Below are 13,552 nucleotides of genomic sequence, written 5' to 3' on the forward strand. Positions count from 1 at the left end.
AATAAAGTAATCTAAGGTGTTTCAACTGAAATATTTTAATAAAACAATTCACAAAAGTTTTAAACAATTTATTAAATACACTTTAAAAACATACAATTCAATATATATATATACACAATAAGACTCATTTAAATAAATGTGATGAGTATATAAAAGTACAATTTATTACCATAAATAACCAAAAGGGGTTAAAAATGGCTACTCCATGGGAGTAATGCTTAGTTGCAGAACCGACTGCATAGGACGGCCATCGTTGCCGCATTACAATACTTGAGATAGATATAAAATTGATTACTTGAGCACAATTTCTTTTAGACTAATTATGACATATGGACCTTTAAAGGTGCTAAGATCACTGATAAACATTGCTTTTAAAGATGTCTTCAATTGGAATCGTCAAAGGCTGAGTTTTCAACTCCTTGCTTCTCTTTGTCTGTAGTTGTCAATTCTTGTTCACTGTTTGCGAAGCTTATATATTTATATTTTGTTGCTAGCCATATAAATAGGGCCATGTCAAATAACATAAGAACCGTATACAAAAAGAAGTCATATGACTGAAAAGAATAATTAAGTAATTAATTTGAAATGATGACAAATAAATGAAACTCTTACCTGTTTGTCGAAAATTTTTCCAGACTCTATAATTACGATTATTAAATTACCAAAAGCTGTGGTTAACAACCAGCAGGCCTGAAGAACGGATTTCATAGAGACTGGTGCCTGGGAATAGGAGAACTCTAAACCAGTAATGGCAAACATAATTTCACCACCTGTTATAACAATATATTGAGGAAGTAGCCACAGTATGTGCACAGAGTTCGGCTCTGTTACAGTTATTAACTCCGCTTTTTCCTAAAACAATTATTTAAGCATACTGAAATATTAAGCAAGTTGCAATATTTACATCATTCGCTATAACCACATATTTTCCACCCAATTTTAGTTTCATTTCAGTCTTTGATGGACCTACATCATAGGTTCCTACATCGAAAGTTTCTTGTTCAATATTTTCAGCTCTAATATTTTTCGAACCGTATGAAAGTGGCGGGCCAGTTGATACATGTTGCAAAGTCCTAACAATAGGATTTCCATCGTCACTCTTTTTGATATCATCCTCATAGGATTGAATCTTATCTTCTTGAATGACTATTCCATATGCAGTTTCTTCACTAATAGAAACTTTTAAAGTTTTTTCAGTTAAACAGTCCCCAGTGAAGGTGAACTCTACGTCACTTTTACCAGAGAAGTCAATATCAATATTATGTTCATATCCAAAACTTTTAATAGCCGAATTAATTCTCAAATCCAAAGCGTTGACAGTCACATCGCATTTAGTGGGGTTGTACATTCTAAGTTGAATGTTTCCCTCTGAGGGAAGTGTTGGATACGTTGATTCCAACCATAAGGAAATGCAAGCGGATATACCAAATGCAACTGCCGTTAGAACTCCACCAGCGGCCATTCTTTGCAAAGGTGTTTTTACAAAGTTGCATTTGGCCAACAAGGGATACACCACGTATGTGAATAAAGGAATAAAGGCCAGAATCAAAAGAGGATTAACCACTTGCATTTGATCAGGCAGAATGGTATAAAAGCCAATATCTCCGTCCATACGTACTGCCTGGAAAGTCCACCCTGATCCCTGTTGATCATACAATGCCCAGAAAATAGGCAATGGAATGTAAATAATAAGAACTTTGATGGTGGCCTTAATATTATCAATGAGAGTAGAGTCATATTTGTCTGATGCGTAATCTAACCAGTGTTCCTTTGGTTTCTCACTTTTGTCGCGTTTCGACTTCTTGCTAATAGCATACTGAAATGATAAAATAAGCAAAACGTTGACGAAATATATAAAGTTACTTACAGAAATACATTTGGTAACCTGAACGAAGACGTTTCCTTCGGGTTTTTTGATCCTGTAGAGAGGCTTGCCGAGTCCGAATATAACTGCAAAAACAGCCATTACTTTGAAATAAAAACAAAACCACAATAAACTTACTGATAGATACAACCATAAGAGCACCAGGAACGGCAAAAGCCAACGGGTAACAGTGGTCATCTCCGAAACAGTGGACCTTCTCTCTCAATATCGGTGTCAGGAAGGTCGAGACCAAGCTTCCGCTGTTAATGGAAAAGTAAAAAAGGGAGAAGAAAGTGGCCAGCTGCAGTTCCTGTTGCGGTAAGATGAACTGATCGCCTCCAAATGCGGACACGCACGGTTTTATGCCTCCCGTGCCCAAAGCGATGAGCAAAAGACCGATCATGGAGAACGCGGTCTGTGGGATGTCTGTAGGCGCAGACGACACGGCCAGAAGTATGCTTCCGCAGGCATAAATTATGGAAACGAAGAATATCGTCTTGAACTTTCCTAACCAGCTGTCCGAGAGTATGGCACCCAAGAGCGGGAAGAAGTACACAAACATGGTGAAAGTGTGGTAGATGATTTTCGAGTCCGCCTCGCTGAACAGAAGAATGTTCTTAAGGTACAGGATGAGGATTGCTGTAAAAATGTGAATGTAACAAGCCTCTTTTTACGAAATTTTACCATCTACTTACTTCGCATCCCATAGTAACTGAACCTTTCGCAGAACTCATTGCTGACAATGAAGAAGACGGATTTAGGGTAAGGAAGTTTCTGAAAAGTATTGCATATTTCAAAATTTTGCGTTGGTCTAGAATTCATACTTGAACGTTATATGGTACAAAAAGTAATACGAACGTTCAAGGCTATTAATATCTAATAATCTTTTTGTACGTATGTATCAAACAATTATTTCATTGTAACATTTTCTAGTTTAACAATACAAAAATATCGACTATTACCCGTTAGGTTTTAAACTAACTATGTGTGTGTGTGTACTTATAATTAAATTTATTCAATTTTATTTTCGTTCATGATCAGTATTTATGTCAGTGCTCATAAATAATGGAATCAAGTACCTTGATTATTGCAAAGGATTTTCCGCAGGCTAGTTGTAATTTATAAAACCCGTAATAATCAGTTTGATGAAGGCCGCTTTTTACAATACAAGTGGTTTATAGAAATTACACAATTAAAAGTCTTGTGACAAAGTTAATAAAAATACTAATCAGTAGTTATTTTAATACAATAAATAATTATTCCTTAACTTCATTCAAGTATTTTAGACGATTTTCTACTTGTTTTAATTATGGTATACAACCACAGTTGTTTTCATAACACCTAACACATGTGTTAGGTTGATTATTTTTACTTTTAGACTTTTGCAGGTAGTTGATACACGTTTGTTTCGATAACATTTAATTTCATTATAAATAATAATGTGTTGGTATGGTTTTTGTTAAAACTAATGATAATTTAATACACAGCATTCTTTAAATGAAATATAATTTATATTTAAGGGTCATATAATTGCATATTTGTTATATAATGTTTTACACAATTAGTAATCTGTAGTTGTATTTGTCTTCCTTAATATTAATAACCGTTAATTGTACGCATTTTTATGATTGGAGACATTGGTAATCAAATAATCGATAAAAACATCAAAGGAATCTAGATATTCAATATAAATACAAGAGTATTTTAATAATAGTTAGTAATAATCACTACTTATACAAAAGAAAACACATTATAATGAATTAATATTTCTTAGTAAATACTGTTGACATCATACATAAATTCTTACTCTGACATTGAATATTTTACCTTTGACTGTGTCTTACTAATATTGTAAATACAAAGGTATAATTGTTGTTTTACTTAGGCAACAAAAACATTTGCACATATGTATTCAATTTAATCCAGGAAATGTAAATTGATTGACCAATTATTGCAAAGGCACAATAATGTGTTTATATTTATTTATAAATATTATTATTTAATTTAATTATAACGTAATTAATTTATGGAAAAATGTAAAATTCAAATTACAACATTTAACAGTAAAACGAGGTCAAATAAAATAAGTATATTAAATTTTTAGAAAATTCATCTATAAATGTAGGTGTAGGTGATATATATATATATATATATATATATATATATATATATATATATATATATATATATATATATATAATGGAGACTAAATTAACAATTGTTAATCATCATATCAATATTTATTTTTTAACATTTTACCGCTATCTAAATTTTATTCATATATTCATGTACACTGTTGTTTTCGTTGAAGTACTAATTTTAACTCTTCGTTTTCGATTTGTTCAAATCCGTTGTTCTTTATTTAATTATTAAACGATAAAGGTGTTTACCACGTAGTATTTACCTTTTCTCTCTCCATAGTTAGTAAATGTGACGCGCGTTCTCTAACAAATAGAAAGTAGATCACAAAATGCACATAAACTATCAAATATTATAACAGTTAATCAAAAGCATCTCGCCATTTGTATCAAAACAAACAAATTCGCACCAATTCACCGAAGAAACGTGTTTTGTGCCATCGTCCTCTGACATAAACAAATCACTAATCGTTACAATTCGCGACTGAATTGCCGACTGGATCAACAATGAGTTGTAGCAGGTTCGCGATGGTGAGATATATCAAACCGCGCTTTATGGTGAGGGTAAATGATTGTAGCGAATTATGCACCGCACCAATTTCTGAGTTGCGTCATATTTTGTGAAGAATTCTTGGTGGTGACTTGGTCATTTCATTTATATTAATTACTTTGGAAGATATATTAAGTGAAACTAAAATTATTTCATTCGTTCCAAGTTTCAACGAGAAATCTTTATTTTTGAGAAAGTGGAAATATTTACATATCTCCAGTTATTTCAGTTTTTATGTCAGAAGATATCAAAATAACACTTTAATTTTATCTAATTTTAATATCAATCAAAATAAAAAATATAAATATGTTTTTGTTTATATTTATCTACTGCAATTATGGTTAACCAACATTACTTATTTTATGCCACAAGTTTTTATTAATATTATTATTTTTTTTATATAATATAAATATCATATATTTATTAATATATTTAATTAAACTCCATAAATTCTTATAAAAACTTACTTTTTCTAGTGACTCTTCATCATTTCTCTCCGCTACAGTTGTATCATTTTGTGATTCAGGTGGTGAATCGTCCGTTTTTCTTTCGTCTGAAAGTAACCAACAAATTAAATAAAGTAACTGACAACAAATTCGTGCTAATTATCATAATTTTTTAAACGTCTACCCCTTACCTACTTGAAAATTATCAAATTTTATAACAGATAAGTTTATCTTGAAAATTTCACCTTGTAACAAGAATCCCGTTATTTATAAAATCAATTCAAGCATCGGCTTCCATTGATAAGACAATAAAAATATTTTGAATTTAACTGATTTTGTTCGTTGCACACAACACCAAAGTGAAAATCGGAATTTAATTATTTAGAACGTATTAAAGATTGAACCAATTTAGTGACATTGTCAGTCTCGTCAGAAATTTAACAGCAAGACATAAAAATTTTATAAGGTAAAAAATCTTGCCAGACAGGTTCTTAAATTTTGCCGGGTATAGATAAACGTTTATGGGAAATTTCCAACACTACGACACGAATATTATGCGAACAGTGCGTGTTTTTATGTAAGTAAATATTCATAAAAACCCAAAAAATGTACGGCTAATTAATTCGTTCGCTTGTTAATTGATCAAAGCGCCGAAAACGATGCGACTTAACCGGAATTGTCTGGATTAATGGCAAACCCGATTAATTATTAGACTTCTTGTCCGTAGTCCTATAAATAATTTTTAATTGTTAATCAGACAGTTTTGTGTGTAAAATGTCAAGTGCTTTTTAAACAGCGCCAAACATGCAAAAGTTAATAATCATGCTTAGACAATGAACAAACTGTATTACAGAAGATAAAAGATAACATCAATATTGGATGTTTGTTGTGTAATTGTCAGCTTGGTTAATTGTTTAATGGAGGATATTAAATAAAAAATGTGCAGTCATTTTGCGTTCTTGTTTCAAAAACCTCTCCTTGACTGATCCGAATTCATTTAATGCACACAGAAGCACCGACAAGTGATTTGGTATTGATGCCAACTAGTTCAATTTTCATTTTTTACCTTGACCTTCCATAAAAAACAATGCTTTAAAACATGTTTATTTATCTGACAATAGTCGAAGAAACATTCCACTGACCTAAAATATATGATTGTTTTCTGTTGTTTTTCATGGAAAATTAATTAATAATTTTGATATTAAAGGCGGGGATCTATTTATCACTTGTTAATGGCAACAAAACCACAATTTTTATAATTTATGAATAATCAAAAACATAATCAAAATTGAGTGTTTGATAAAATATTGGGGAATACCGCGATAGCAAATCTAGTATTTTTTAGTTTGGTATAAATTTATTCGTCAAAAAATAATTTTGCTTTATGATTTTTATCTTAATGCGACGAAATTATGAAAATGCGTCAGTAAATCATTATTTTTTAATAATGCAAAGTTAATATGAACTAATGAAACTTTGATGGGCTTAATTATAATCCCCTAATCAGCAGTATCATAAATAATCCAAAGATAAAATTTGTATTTATGAAACAATGTTATATTTTAATATCTAAATTATTCTAAATCAGATTATTAAGAATGTTTGAATATCCGTGAAAAAATTTAATCTTAAATAGCCATATCATTACACAAGACACGTTTTATTATTGTCAGGGACACCGTCATCAATTCACGTGGGTGACAAAACGATTTTTATAAATAAATTTATTAAATTTAAGAATAAATATCTCTGCTCAATGGCCAAACTCTAAGGTCATTTTTCGTCGCCTTTTAAATTAAATCAGCAAATCAGTGGATCAAATATTCATACAGCTTCACACTTTCCTTGACACAGTATGAGATGGTGCAAAGTTTTCGACGGGAACTCCCTTGATATGATTTTAATAAACTGTTCGATGCGTATGTTCAATAAGTCTGTCTCAAACAATAAGTAATGAACTCAATCAATGGTACAAGGTTGGTCTGAGAAAACGTCAATATTGTCATTAAGATAATGCATCAAATAAATTTAGAGCCTTTTCTGTTTAATGCAATTTAAACAATGTTGTAGAAGTAAAACAAGTTTCCGTTCAAAGGTAAATTCTCCGTATGCAGAGTGAAACGTTACGCAAATTACTGGTTATAACTATGTTAAGAATATTTAATTGAAAAAATGTGTTACATTAAATACAATTGCGTCCATATTTAGGACAAGGTTACGACCATACGAATTGTATTAATCTTAGTTATGATTTTGATTAATTCGGTGTATCAATATATTAAGTCTTCAGCAGACCAAAGTTAAATTAAGTTGTACCTTTTTTAATTTAAAAATATTAAACAGTTTTGAATTTATTACGAAAATCATTTAAGTATTACAGAAAAAGTATTTTGTTTTAGAAAACAGAAATAGGAAAAAGTGCGTACTCACCACTACTCATTTTTATATCGTGCCACTTATATGCCACTTGGAAGAACAACTGAGACTAATTGAAATAAGATCGGATTAATTACTAGATGTCATTATAAAGTGCTTATCAATCTATCGAAGATAAAAAATCCCCCAATCAAATTAATAAATCTTATATATTCTAAAAATACAATCATAATGTTATCATCGATTAAAATGATCGAAATCGTGTTCATCGGCGATCAGTTTTGTCTTTTCATCGAGGATTGTTGAACTGTCGAATTCTACTTGGACGAATTTGTAGTTGGATGCCATCTCCATAAAGAGTACCATGTCAGCAACTATTAACACGGCAAAGAGGAAAAATTCATTCGCCTGCAAAACATTAAAACATAAACAAAATATTATTGTTCAAAGGTCTATCAACCACTTATAAAACAGTTAGTTGAAAACAATTGTAAAGTAACTCCCGGGTGGCAAATTTCCGAGAAGTTTCAATTTTGATTTTATCTATGTAAAATAATTAAACGATTTTATTATTTCCATAACAATAAATGTTTAATGCGATGTTTTTTAAGTCTGGTGATATTAGAATTTATCAAATATGCATATGCGTTTCCACATTTCTTATAATTTATAATGAAATCATTTAAAATATACCAAAAGCAAATTAATCAGGGCAAAACATTTTTTATGTTATTGTTGGTCAACACGACCTTAACATTTGAAAAGGCAAAAACTTTACATAAACATCCAAAATCACTGTACCCACGCAAACATTTACCTGGCTTTTAAATAAGTTCAACTGGGTTATGATTATGACTAGAAAGTTTCCAACCGCTACGGACAGATACCAACCGGCAATGGCCACAGTTTTCATGCACTTCGGCGCCTACAATTATTTTTAACGATTAAATTTGCAATTAGCTTAATATAATAATAATTATCACCTGTGTGAACGAAAATTCAAGGCCGGCTATGCCGAACATGATTTCTGCCACAGAAATCAAGAAATATTGAGGTATCAGCCATAATATATTTATGGAGTTTGGCTCGGACATGATGAACAATTTAAGGAACTTGAAATTAATTAAAATGTATTATTTTAATGCAGTCATTGTGTAAGCAACTATGCCTTATAGATAAAAATGCGTTATGGAGATTATTAAAAACAAATAGTTTTTGTGTTAATCCTATTCATGTAGATAACAACTTATTAGGCTAGGAATTTTTTTCAAAATGATTTTATAGACAGATGAAAATTTTAAAAATGCAATTAGTAATATTGAGTACTTGAATTTAATATTCGACTAAATTATTTAGTAATTTAAACTGAATAAATATATTCAGTAACATAGAACATACAGTGGTGGAAAAAAGTATGAAATTTTTTTTAAAAATTAGATTTTTATCCCGTGGTATTTTTGTGGTAAGTTTGTGTTTACAGTTCTGTATACTAGAATTACCGCATATCGCTTTTTGTTTAGGTCTTTTTATTGTATTCGTTTCTTGACTTGAAAAAAGTGTGGAATATTATTTTATTTGAGGTAAGTTGTACTAAAATTACTAAATTTTTCGGTCGATTTTAACTTAGTAATGCTAAAACAAATTTACATTCCACTTCAATTTAGGAAATGAGTAGTTGAACCAAGATAGTCAAAATTATAAAAAGGTTCCTTATTAATAAACATCAAGGCATGGAGATGAGATAGACGTTAGTAACAGAACAGTGAGAAATTGCCTACATGGCTGAGTTGCAATTAAAAAATCAAAGAAAAACGGAACGTCCCGTCTGGCATTTGCAAAATCGTACTTGTCATAGACATGGAATTGGAACACTGTGCTTTGGAGTGACGAAAGTAAATTTAATTTGTTTGGGTCGGATGGAAAAAAAATCTGAGACGACCAGTGGGGCAATGGTACTATTTTAAATACCAAACTGTTATGGTTAAACATGGTGGCGAAAGCATTATGGTTTGGAGATGATTTTCTCGATTCACAGATGGACCCTTGCTTCAAGTAGAGGATAAAATGGATGGTTTTCAATACAAAAATATACTGGAAAACACCAGGTTTCTATTTGCCGAGGAAAAGTCACTTCGTTGGATATTTCAAGAAGCCAACGATCTCAAAAGAGTGGTTCCTAGTTAAAAACTTAACTGTTCTTGAATGACCGTCTCAGTGGCCAGATCTAAATTTTATTGAGCACCTTTGGGAAGTATCACCCGAACATAAAACATCAAAAGCAAACAAGAACTTTTTCAAACTTTACAGGAGCAATGGCTAATTCCTATTGACACATTGCAGAGACTGGTAGATCCTATTCCTAAAAAATGATAAGCAGTAATAGGAGCCAAAGGTTACGCCACCAAGTGTTGAAACATATGAGTTATTGTTAATTTTTTTTTTTCATATTAATAAAATATGCCATACTTTTTTCAGACCAATTGATTGTTTATTTAAAAAAAAGTAAATACCTGTGAATATAATAATCATTGTGATTAATGGACCGATGTTGCAATAAATTAGATTTGTTTAGATTTACAACAGATTAGGAAAAACATTAAATAATATTTGTAACAAGTAAATGAATATTCCATACTTTTTTCCACTACTGTAGAACACAAAGATTCAGTGGTCAGTTTCATTGATTTTTGGTCTACATTTTTTGAGGAAATAGAATTTATTATTTATTTTGTTAGATTTGTCCTCAGTGAAAACAGTAAATAGAGTTCCATAAGTTATTGGATTTGTCGCTGAGTAGTTAATTTACTATTGGTGATGACCATATGACGGCAGCTTAATCCATAAAGCACAACAAAACCTCTTTGATACACAACTTTCGAGATCTCAAAAGTTCTCATATAGTCGAAAGTGTACATTAAATTCTATTAAAGTCTAACCCCTGGATCTAAGGTTCTATTCTCTGTCAAGTACTTTCATTTCATCTTAAAACTCATATTACATTGAATGTGAATAATAAAGATCTTCTCAAACATATACCTCAATGCCAGCATCATTTTCTCTTACAACCAAGGAGTACACTCCGCCCAAAGCCAAATGAAAATGTTTTTCAACAAGGTGTTGATCTTCCTGACTGCTTATCTTACATTCATATCTAGCAAAAAGGCTAAGTATTAACAACGTCCAGATATTAAATTTGTATAACAATAAATTATTTCTCTGATAAAGTCGATATCCTAATCCTACCGTGAATCTCACTTATAATGATATAAGCTATTCTAAGTTTGAAATTCTAGTCTTTACCTTACTGATTCGATAATATAAGCCTCAAAAATCCTTTGGAAAAATAAGTAAAATGACAAAAAAAAACAAATAAACCACCCTTACATTCCTTGTGGCAACTCCATGTAAGCTGAAGTAGCCAAATGAAGGTCGTCTTGAACGAAGTAAACGTCTTGCATTCCGGACGTACTTTGCAACGTCACCGTAACATTGTGCAATCTATCCACACCTCTTATATAAGCAATTCTGAAAAACCCACTCCATGGGGATTCGATTACGCGTGAATTACACTCCCATTACCTCACCCTGGGCGCACCACTCAAAGACTTCTGAAAGTCGACCGGATCGGTCACGTACGCGACTATCTCGTTCATGGAGTTCAATCCTATCATCACAGTGTCGACTTGCTGCTCGAACGATAGCACTTTCAAATTGAACTTATGCTGGTTGAAGCTGATGTCGCCGCAGCGCAACGGCGCCTCCACATCCAAGGCGTAGGTCGTGTAGTTGTAAGCTTCTATTCCGTTGATCCTGTGAAGATCCGAGCTCCGCAACAGCATCCTGCCGTGCAAAGGATTCTCCAGTTTGATGTCGCAGGGTAAGGTGTTGATGACGTTGATGCCGGCCGTGTGTCTGTCCGGTATTTGAGCATATGTCGTCTCCAATATCAGTTCCAAGACGCCTGCGGAGAAAAACGCCAATCCAGCAATGATTCCTCCAATTGCCATTCGATGGAGGGAGTTCTCCATTAAGTTGCATTTCGCGAAGCACGGGTAGAAGATGTTGTCGAAGATTGGTATGAGGATCAGGACCAAGCCGGGATTTATTACTTGCATCTGGTCGGGGACAATTTGAGTACCGAAGACATTGCCATCCATGTGCGATGCCTGCAAATCACAATTTGGAATTTGGTGATGTTGATATTTGGATCTTGTATGTGCGTAGCAACCTTGTGGTATGGCCTTCAACCACGTACACGTGTTTTTGTTATCAAATGTGACTTTTACTATTACTTTTTAATTAATTAGTAATTAATACGTATTATCATTGTAATATGTAAATAAATAATATTATCATTTTATCTCACAATTGATGACGTATAATTTCTAAGTATTGATTTAAGTAGAAAACGTTGTTTGAAACAAAGTATTTATAAATTACTGAGACTATTTAAAAAAATATAAAGGAGGCGGTATCTTATTCTGATTTATTATCATTAGTTTTCTGATAAGAATCAACAAAATGTTCATTAATATTTGATATTTATCTAATTAATTTTTCTAAATTTTATTACGTTAAGAAAAATTAATGCATCACAAATAGGAAATATTCTTTATAAAATGTACCCAGTGTTACCTGAAAAGTCCACCTGGAGCCCTGTTGATCGAATAACGACCAAAATATGGGCAAGGGGGCATAGAGCAACAACATGGAGCAAACTAATTTCATATCAGCGATCAATTTAGAATTGTAAACTCCATCTGCATAATCAAGCCAATGAGGCAACTTTGTCTTACTCTTCCTTTTTCTACCTAAAGCATACTAACTATGGTTTCGCTAATTGTTAATCCACCGCGTATAATTACAGCTGTACACTTCACAAACTGTACAATGACGTTGGTTTTAGGCGTCTTCACCTTGTAATACCTTTTTCCCATAACGAACAGCACTGAAACAAGTTCAGAAACCAATCGAATAATCCCAACACTCAAACTCAATTATTTTATTTACGAATAGATAAAAGCATTAGAGCTGCAGGAAATCCAAACCCCAGAGCGTAGCAGGTGTCGTCCCCAAAACACGAGATCCATTTTCTCATGATTGGCGTGAGAATCATCCCGACGAAACCTCCGAGATTGATGGTGAAGTAAAATATGGAGAAGAAATGGGTCAACAAGTCCTGTTGATCGGGTAAATGAAATTGCTCGCCGCCAAAGGCAGCGACACAGGGTTTAATCCCGCCAGTTCCAATTGCTATTAACACCAATCCAGTGGCTGAAATACCCCTGAAAGTAGTGGGTGACTATTTGATTTCGGAATTTTTATTGTTTTAATTACACTGGAGAGATGTCCAATGATGGTACGGCTGCCACGCACATTAACATGTTTCCTATTAGGTAAATTAACGAGAAATTCCTTATGGTTCTGCAAGTTTAGAAGTTTATAGAGTACTCTAATGAAATCAGTTGAATTTACCGATATCTGCCAATGTAACTGTCAGCACATACGGCACCAGCCAAGGGTACTATGTAACATCCCATGTTGAAGACGTGATAGATGACTGTAGAAGCGTTTTCAGAAAAAAGTAGATTATTTCTTAAATATAAAGACAAAATTGCTGCAAAATAGTGGTTCAGTGTTGTATCAGGTGACGGAAATTACATACTTCTCAGGCCACAAAATGAAAATCTCTCGCAAAATTCTGTGGCGATTATGCAAAAAACTGCCGTGGGATATGATGATTCGTTAAGAGCAAAAGCCATTTGTGTTGTAAAATTGTCAAATATCTTTGGTGACAATTTGTGACATATGTCGTCACATTTGAATTTGAGGTTTGAATAAATATAAACATTGCTTTCTCCAAGTTTTCAATAGAATATTTAATTTAGGATTAAATTATATCGTGGTCTTACTTTGATAATACGATTCATTTGTTTCTGACAAAGATATTGGACAAAGTATAATGGGTTTTGGAGACACACATATTATCAAACAGGTTGAGAACAAGCTCTGGATACCTCGTATATTAGGTTAGATAATTATATTAATAAACACAATCACATTCACTAACTTTTCTTTTTTTTTAAATGTTCCATATCATATACTTAATCATTAATTTTGTATCTAACCTTTCGTTTAACGGAGACCACTGCTGAAAAAAGGCAACATTTACCATACA

The 13,552-nt window shown here is 32.3% G+C and overlaps 2 protein-coding genes across 4 annotated transcripts; both read right to left on the reverse strand.

Annotated features, from left to right (window-relative positions):
- Positions 1-53: 53 nt before the first annotated feature.
- Positions 54-7,459, reverse strand: LOC109600871 (peptide transporter family 1). Of its 3 annotated transcripts, none has more exons than XM_049962989.1 (8): positions 7,429-7,459; positions 5,020-5,105; positions 2,560-2,638; positions 2,003-2,503; positions 1,868-1,950; positions 905-1,816; positions 613-852; positions 54-554 (listed from the first exon to the last, which is right to left on the reverse strand). In XM_049962989.1, the coding sequence occupies exons 1-8, from the start codon at positions 7,436-7,438 to the stop codon at positions 384-386; spliced, it is 2,082 nt and encodes a 693-aa protein (XP_049818946.1). In that variant the 5' UTR covers positions 7,439-7,459; the 3' UTR covers positions 54-383. The 3 variants fall into 3 exon arrangements, with proteins under 3 accessions (XP_049818946.1, XP_049818948.1, XP_049818947.1); XM_049962991.1 differs by lacking the exon at positions 7,429-7,459 and adding an exon at positions 5,190-5,316; XM_049962990.1 differs by lacking the exons at positions 5,020-5,105; positions 7,429-7,459 and adding an exon at positions 4,269-4,510.
- A 105-nt stretch (positions 7,460-7,564) lies between these two features.
- Positions 7,565-13,399, reverse strand: LOC109600865 (solute carrier family 15 member 2-like). The gene is made up of 12 exons (XM_020017038.2): positions 13,040-13,399; positions 12,850-12,991; positions 12,712-12,798; positions 12,385-12,659; positions 12,240-12,322; positions 12,010-12,195; positions 10,954-11,540; positions 10,759-10,899; positions 10,411-10,525; positions 8,358-8,486; positions 8,192-8,299; positions 7,565-7,782 (listed from the first exon to the last, which is right to left on the reverse strand). Exons 1-12 carry the CDS (start codon positions 13,134-13,136, stop codon positions 7,612-7,614), a joined length of 2,121 nt encoding a protein of 706 aa, XP_019872597.1. The 5' UTR covers positions 13,137-13,399; the 3' UTR covers positions 7,565-7,611.
- Positions 13,400-13,552: the final 153 nt, after the last annotated feature.

Source organism: Aethina tumida, chromosome 2, assembly GCF_024364675.1.
Source record: "Aethina tumida isolate Nest 87 chromosome 2, icAetTumi1.1, whole genome shotgun sequence".
Classification (NCBI taxonomy): Eukaryota; Metazoa; Arthropoda; class Insecta; order Coleoptera; family Nitidulidae; genus Aethina; species Aethina tumida.